General features: G+C 45.4%; 1 protein-coding gene across 1 annotated transcript; it reads left to right on the plus strand.

Moving 5' to 3' along the window:
- The first annotated feature begins 2,906 nt into the window (after positions 1 to 2,906).
- LOC112075660 (G-protein coupled receptor 12-like) lies at positions 2,907 to 4,724 on the plus strand. The gene is made up of 3 exons (XM_024142624.2): positions 2,907 to 3,171; positions 3,430 to 3,716; positions 3,941 to 4,724. Exons 1-3 carry the CDS (start codon positions 2,959 to 2,961, stop codon positions 4,524 to 4,526), a joined length of 1,086 nt encoding a protein of 361 aa, XP_023998392.2. The 5' UTR covers positions 2,907 to 2,958; the 3' UTR covers positions 4,527 to 4,724.
- Positions 4,725 to 8,551: the final 3,827 nt, after the last annotated feature.

Below are 8,551 nucleotides of genomic sequence, written 5' to 3' on the forward strand. Positions count from 1 at the left end.
GGACCACGTCCGAACGCTCCTAGAAACACACCGGCTCCATAGGACAGCGCTTCCTAGAAACACACCGGCTCAATGAGGACAACGCTCCTAGAACACACCGGCTCCCATGAGGACAACGCTCCTAGAACACACCGGCTCCATACGGACAACGCTCCTAGAACACACCGCTCCATGAGGACAACGCTCCTAGAAACACACCGGCTCCATAAGGACAACGCTCCTAGAACACACCGGCTCCATAAGACAACGCTCCTAGAACACACCGGCTCCATGAGGACAACGCTCCTAGAACACACCGGCTCCATGAGGACAACGCTCCTAGAACACACCGGCTCCATAGGACAACGCTCCAGAACACAACCGGCTCCAAGAGGACAACGCTCCTAGAACACACCGGCTCCATAAGGACAACACTCCTAGAACACACCGGCTCCATAAGGACAACGCTCCTAGAACACACCGGCTCCATAGGACAACGCTCCTAGAACACACCGGCTCCATGAGGACAACACTCCTAGAACACACCGGCTCCATAAGGACAACGCTCCTAGAACACACCGGCTCCATGAGGACAACGCTCCTAGAACACACCGGCTCCATAGGACAACGCTCCTAGAACACACCCGCTCCATAAGGACAACGCTCCTAGAACACACCGGCTCCATGAGGACAACGCTCCTAGAACACACCGGCTCCAACGGACAGCGCCTCCAGAAACACACCGGCTCCATGAGGACAACGCTCCTAGAACACACCGGCTCCATACGGACAACGCTCCTAGAACACACCGCTCCATAGGACAACGCTCCTAGAACACACCGCTCCATGAGGACAACGCTCCTAGAACACACCGCTCCATACGGACAACTCCCTAGAACACACCGGCTCCATAAGGACAACGCTCCTAGAACACACCGCTCCATGAGGACAACGCTCCTAGAACACACCGCTCCATAGGACAACGCTCCTAGAACACACCGGCTCCATGAGGACAACGCCTCCTAGAACACACCGGCTCCATGACGGACAACGGCTCCTAGAAACACACCGGCTCCATGAGGACAACGCTCCTAGAACACACCGGCTCCATGAGGACAACGCTCCTAGAACACACCGGCTCCATGAGGACAACCGCTCCATAAACACCCCACCGGCTCCATGAGGACAACGCTCCTAGAACACCACCGGCTCCATAAGGACAAAACGCATGGAGCCGGTGTGTTCTAGGAGCGTTGTCCTCATGGAGCCGGTGTGTTCTAGGAGCGTTGTCCTTATGGAGCCGGTGTGTTCTAGGAGCGTTGCTATATCTATATGGTCTCATTCTAGGATTTCAAGACAGCTGGAACCTTTGATAGGACCAATTAGGTCTTTCTAATTCTGAGAGATAATAGCTAGTGTTGCCATTGTTTTTCAGACAGGAATATTATGTTAATTATGTTAAAACAGGACCCACAGGGAAACTCACCCATTGGTCGTATCCCACCCAGAAAACCCTCCCAGTAGACCACTCCCTGGCTATCCATATATATATATTTTTTTAATTAAACCTCCTGGTTTGCTATATAAGGAATTTCAAAGGATTTATAGCATTTGCTTTTACTTTTGATACTCAAGTATATTTAAAACCAGAAACTTATAGTCTTTTACTCAAGTAGTGTTTTACTGGGTGACTTTCACTTTTACTTGAGTCATTTTCTATTAAGGCACGTGTCAAACTCATTCCACAAAGGGCCGAGTGTCTACGGGTTCCCTTGTACTTGATTGATTAATTAAGGTCTCTGATTAGTAAGGAACTCCCCTCACCTGGTTGTCTAGGTCTTAAACAAATTGACTCAAATTATGTCAATTAGCCTATCAGAAGCTTCTAAAGCCATGACATCATTTTCTGKAATTTTCCAAGCTTTTTAAAGGCACAGTCAACTTAGTGTATGTAAACTTTTGACCCACTGGAATTGTGATACAGTGAATTATAAGTGAAATAATCTGTCTGTATGTAACGCTCGTCGTATGAAGTTAAAGGAGACCAAGGTGCAGCGTGGGAAGCGTTCATGATATTTAATCAAACTGAACACTGAAACAAAATAACAAAGTAGAACAAAACGAAACACTTCTGTCAGGTGCAGACACACACAACAGAAAACAACTACCCACAAAACACAGGTGGGAAAAAGGCTGACTAAGTATGATTCCCAATCTGAGACAACGATAGACAGCTGCCTCTGATTGGGAACCACACTCGGCCAAGAAATAGAAACATAGAATGCCCACCATAATCACACCCTGGCCTAACCGAAATAGAGAATAAAAACCTCTCTATGGCCAGGGCGTGACACTGTAAACAATTGTTGGAAAAATTACTTGTGTCATGCACAAAGTAGATGTCCTAACCGACTTGCCAAAATTATAGTTTGGTAACAGGAAATTTGTGGAGTGGTTGAAAAACGAGTTTTAATGACTCCAACCTAAGTGTATGTAAACTTCCGACTTCACCTGTAGATGTCTATATGGATAGAGGGAGTTTATTTTTAATTTTTAGAAGGGAATCGTTGCATTATTCCTCTGTTGTGATGGACACCTCTGCTATGACTCTCTCTCTCTCTCTCTCTCTCTCTCTCTCTCTCTCTCTCTCTCTCTCTCTCTCTCTCTCTCTCTCTCTCTCTCTCTCTCTCTCTCTCTCTCTTCATCCTCCCTCTCTCCCCCAACTCTCCCCTCATCTCTGCCCCCTGGACTCATATCCTCCTGTCCCTCTCCTCACCCTCTGTAGCATGGTATACTACAGTACCCATAACCCTCTGTAGCATGATATACTACAGTACCCATAACCCTCTGTATTCTGTATCCGGTTTGATCTAACTAAACACGTTCCTAAAGCTAACACTATGGTGTCCCGTCTCCTTATTATTTCAATACAGCCTATTCCCCCCTTCTTCTTCTTCTCTCACCTCCCTCCATCCAGATATGATCCTCTCCCTAGCTGCAGCTATGAGCAGCGGCGGCATCCCCCAGAACACTACTTCCTCCTCGACCTTTGACCCCTCGTCCCTGGACCCCTGGCTTGACCCCTACCCTGACTCCTACCCTGACCTCCCCGGGGTTAACGCCTCCTCCTCCGACGTCCCTGGCCGCACCTATACCTCCGACCTTGACTTACGACCTCTGACCTCACAACAGGTTAGACATGATGTCATCAAGTTTAGTTAATTTTTTTGTTGTGATTGCTGATTTCATTGCTTTAAAAAAAATCTTACTGGATAAGTATAGTGACCTTTGGGTGTTTTGAGAATTTCTCATCATATAAATTATAATTGCTTTGTTGTTGTCGTTATGATTATGATGATTTTTATTTTATTATTGTGGTTGTTATTGTTGTTATTATCATTATAATGATGATTATCATGATAAGGATATGATGATTATTGTCATCAACAGGATGTCAGCCCATGGGATGTGGCGTTATGTGTCACGGGTACACTCATCGCCTGCGAGAACGCTCTGGTCATCGCCGTCCTCTTCTACACGCCGACCCTCAGAGCCCCAATGTTCATCCTGATCGGCTCGCTGGCATTCGCCGACCTCCTGGCGGGTCTCGGTCTCATCCTGAACTTCGTGTTCACCTATCTTGTCGAGGGAGAGGTCGTGACCTTGGTTGCCACAGGGATTCTCATTGCGGCATTCTCGGCATCCATCTTGAATATCTTGGCGATCACCGTGGACAGGTACGGTAATATTTATGTCTCTCTTTATATCTTAAAATTAGAATTGAAGGGATACAGACGTTTTCACATTTTCTGACTTTGCAGATAGCTACTTTGTTGAGAAAAGTTTTACTTGCAATGACAGTGATATGCGGCGTGGTTGAATGCACTGGGTGTAAATGTGCTAAAGGTGTAAATGTGAATGTAAAACAAGGACTGGATTTCGAGTGTTCACTGCATTACAGGTACCTGTCGCTGTACAACGCGCTGACCTACCACACGGAGCGGACTGTCCTCTTCACATACCTGGTGGTAGGGGTCATCTGGTTGGTGTGTCTGGTCCTCGGCGTCCTCCCCGCGCTCGGGTGGAACTGCCTAGACGACCAATCAACGTGCTCAGTCTGTCGACCCGTCACCAAATCCAACGCTGTCGCCCTCGCTGTCTTCTTCCTACTGGTTTTCGCGTTGATGATGCAACTCTACCTACAGATCTGTCGGATCGCGTTCCGTCACGCTCAGCAAATCGCCGTCCAGCATCAGTTCCTCGCCATTTCCACAACCAAAGGAGTCCAGACGCTCTCCGTGATTCTCTGCACCTTCGCCATGTGTTGGCTGCCGTTTGCTATGTATTCTATCGTGGCGGATTCAAGCTATCCTATCATATATACATACTCTACGGTGCTGCTGGCGGCGTGTAATTCAGTCATAAATCCTATTATATATGCGTTCAGGAACCCGGATATACAGAAGGGGCTCTGGTTGGCGTGTTGTGGGTGTGTCCCGTCAAATCTGAGTCTGAGACCTCGAGCCAGGACGTCCAGTGATGTATAGAGAAGCATTGTTCATGGCTACGACCGCTCCAACCTCTCCCTCYGGCCCTGGACCTTCAGCAATGTCTAGGGAGGGGGTGTAGCGACGTATATAGAAGGGGTGCAGGAGGATGACGGTATTGGAGGAGGTGTGGGTGTACGCTCTCCAACCTAGCTCTGTGACCCAGGGCCTCCAGACATCCAGAAGAGACTGTGGCGGTGAGATCAAGGGACATGGTAATGACCCCCCCTAGGATCTCCAGTGAGGGGGTAAGCTTTAGGGAGAGGCCTCAGTGAAGTCAACGGGGACCCTAAGGCAAGAGGGAGGGTGTGGGGTGGTGACCTGGCAATGTAACTCCCTTCCCATCCTTCTCCAGGGTCTAGATCAGAGTTGCAGGGGCGGATGTGGCTCTCATTCATCAAAGGATGAGGGGCCATGGACTGGACTGAGAAAGTCTGGGATGGTTTGCCCTGGGCCTAGGCTATACTGTAACCCAATGGATAGAGTTGGTGGTTCAGAACTGTGATTGTGTGGGGCTCAGGTTAAACGCTTTACAATGCCACTTCAGTGGGGGATCATAGGCCTCTAAAAGGCTACTCGTTCAGAGGGTGAGCACGAGTAGTACAGCCTAAGGAGTGGCATCGATGGAAGATGAGCTAACTTACTTATGATGAGCTAATTGCTTATGATGAGCTAACTTACTTATGATGAGCTAACTTGCTTATGATGAGCTAACTTACTTATGATGAGCTAACTTGCTTATGGTGAGCTAACTTGCTTGTCATGAGATAACTTGCTTATGATGAGCTAACTTACTTATGATGAGCTAACTTACTTATGATGAGCTAACTTGCTTATCATGAGCTAACTTGCTTATGATGAGCTAACTTGCTTATGATGAGCTAACTTGCTTATGATGAGCTAACTTGCTTATGATGAGCTAACTTGCTTATGATGAGCTAACTTGCTTATGAAGTGCTAACTAGCCAACAATGGTAATGTGTGTTAGGTGAGAATGCTACTGAGGTTTTCATTCAAAACCTTAGAAACTATCATGCCACAACGATCTTGTTGCCGATGGTGACTAAAGCCCTTGGTAAAACACAGGCGTATAACAGACAGACAGACAGACAGACACACAAAGCCGATATAAAGTCTGATTCATTGTTACTCTTGGAGAAGAAACATAACATATTTTGAAAAGCCCACAAGCCCCAAAAGGTTTCCCTGTTATTACCAATGCTATCAACCAGAAAAACATTTTTTTTTAGAGCTACTAAGCAATCGTCTGTATGTTGCCGGCCTACAGTCATGAGGAATAGAATGCAATTACAGTCAAGTCATCGTTCTAGTAATTCTAGAAACACACCGGCAGCTAAAACCGATTCAGCACCACGGACAGCGAAACACGGCGTCAAGACATTGCCAATGTGCGTCAAAAGCTAACTTCAGCACCATGGATAGCGACCAGCGAGCTGATGCTTGTAGTCCCTACATGATACTGCTCTATGGTCAGTTTTTGCACTCTCCCCCTTACTGGTTAATTTAACCAATTTGGAAAGTGAAATCTGATTCTAGATCTGTGTCTAAGGTCAAGGGAAATTCTATCCGGAGCCAGCTAACCAGACCGTCGTTTTCACACGTCTCACTGGTTGTACGGTTGAATAATTCATTGGAAAACAGGCCTGGTGTAGAGAGAAGGAGAAAACACAGCCCTGTGAGTTTATCTTTCCAGACAGACAGAGCGAGAGGTGACAAAACGTGTGTCACAGCCGGGGCTTGTGTTCGCAGGGCCTTTGGCGGAGTTTCGACCACTTTGCGGTGTGGTGGGTTCTAACCATTCTAGTTCTAACTAATGGTTCTAAAAAAAAAATTTTTATTTTTATTTCACCTTTATTTAACCAGGTAGGCAAATTGAGAACACGTTCTCATTTACAATTGCGACCTGGCCAAGATAAAGCAAAGCAGTTCGATACATACAACAACACATAGTTACACATGGAGTAAAACAAACATACAGTCAATAATACAGTGAAAAATAAGTCTATATACAATGTGAGCTGGGTTCTAACCATTCTAGTTCTAACTAATGGTTCTAAATGACACGGTGGCTTCTCACCATTCTAGTTCTAACTAATGGTTCTAAATGACATGGTTGGCTTCTCACCATTCTAGTTCTAACTAATGTTCTAAATGACACGGTGGGTCTAACCATTCTAGTTCTAACTAATGGTTCTAATGACACGGTGGGTTCTAACCATTCTAGTTCTAACTAATGGTTCTAAATGACACGGTGGGTTCTAACCATTCTAGTTCTAACAAATGGTTCTAAATGACACGGTGGGGCACTTCTGGTGGTTCTAAGCCAATTTCTAGTTCTAACTAATGGTTCTAAATGACACGGTGGGTTCTAGCCATTCTAGGTCTAACTAATGGTTCTAAATGACGAGGTGGGTTCTAACCAAGTGGCAGCAGAGGGAGTCTGTCATATCTGGCTAGTATCCTTTTAGAATGATCGTAGGTTGAAAGTAATGTGTGACAGGCAATCACAACAATTAATAGGTCTACACATCGGAATTCGATATCATATGCTATCATTAAAGGGACTTGAAATAACATTTCAACTGGCCTTATTGATTATGTACACGTGGGTTTAGAAGTATTGATTTAGGCAGACAAGCTAAATGATAACGATTGATTAACCCACGTCTGAAAACCCACAATGTAAACAGCATATAGACTACCCTTCATGTCAAGTGAAGTGAACATGGATCCAAATCCAATAGGGTTCTATTGATTAGCTGCCGATGCATGGACAATAGACAACAGCAGCACAGCAGAATGGAATGCAGGACCAGACTGGGACCAGAAATCAGCCCTGGCATTTCTAACAAACCTGTCCATTTATTTGCTTGAACAATATTAGCCAGATAATGATCATTTTGCGCTTAAAAACTGAAGTTAGACAGTCCCATTGGCTAAAAATGGACCAGTCTGCCCCTGACGGAATGTAAAACACAAAACCGACTCTATGGGGTTTTATCTAAATGATTGTATTGGCCTATATACCCCTTATTTCCCMTCTCTCTCAATTCTGTCTATGTCTCAACACAAGCTCCAAACCACACGCTCCCTCTCGGCTCTGTATCTCTGGACGTCTGTAAGAGAGAAGCTGACGTGTCTTAGCCTCAGCCGGATCAACGATGCGGTGGGTTAATGAGGTTTTGCAAGGTGAGCCGAGCAGCGGTGGCATGAAATGAGGCACCAGGCGCGGTAGGGTAATGCGACCCACGGTTTCATTCTCACACAGATAGACAGACACACACGCAAACACACACACACACACACACAGACAGAGAGATTATAATGAGGTTAGTTTCTCCCTGAAAGGGAAGCTTGTAGTTAACTGATGTACAAAAGCTCCAATGACAGAGTTAACTTGTGGTACAATGAGAATACTTTAGGTTACTTCTTCATCCTAATGGAACGGCTTCCATTCCTTGTCTCCTTTCCTTCACGACCTCTGATGGTTGAAAGACACTGACTGGATATGTGGCTTTAGTAAGGAAAAGAGATGAGGAGAGGACGCAAAATTTGACTATTAGGATGAAGCCCACAAACTGAACAGAAACCAGAGATATAATAGTACTGTCTTAAAAAGAATCATAATCATTCTTGTTTGCTCTCGATTCTGCAACCGCATCCACTGTTTAGTACAAACATCAACAGCAACACACCAACAATGGTAAAATACTACTGTGGACTATATGTGCCATGTGACGTACCAGTCATGGTGATAGTCGGCTGTGTTGGGAAAAAGGGAAAGTCTTAGAGGGCTTGCTTGGTGTTTAAATGGACAATTAGTAAAAAATAAAATAAAAAAAAGAACAAACTATAACAAGCAACTCTCAAAATGGAGCACAGGACTTGACATTAACTTACTGGATAATAACTTACTGGACATTAACTTACTGGACATTAACTTACTGGTTAACTTACTGGACGTTAACTTACTGGATAATAACTTACTGACAATAACTTACTGG

This window comes from Salvelinus sp. IW2-2015, unplaced genomic scaffold, assembly GCF_002910315.2.
Source record: "Salvelinus sp. IW2-2015 unplaced genomic scaffold, ASM291031v2 Un_scaffold3327, whole genome shotgun sequence".
NCBI classification, from domain to species: Eukaryota; Metazoa; Chordata; class Actinopteri; order Salmoniformes; family Salmonidae; genus Salvelinus; species Salvelinus sp. IW2-2015.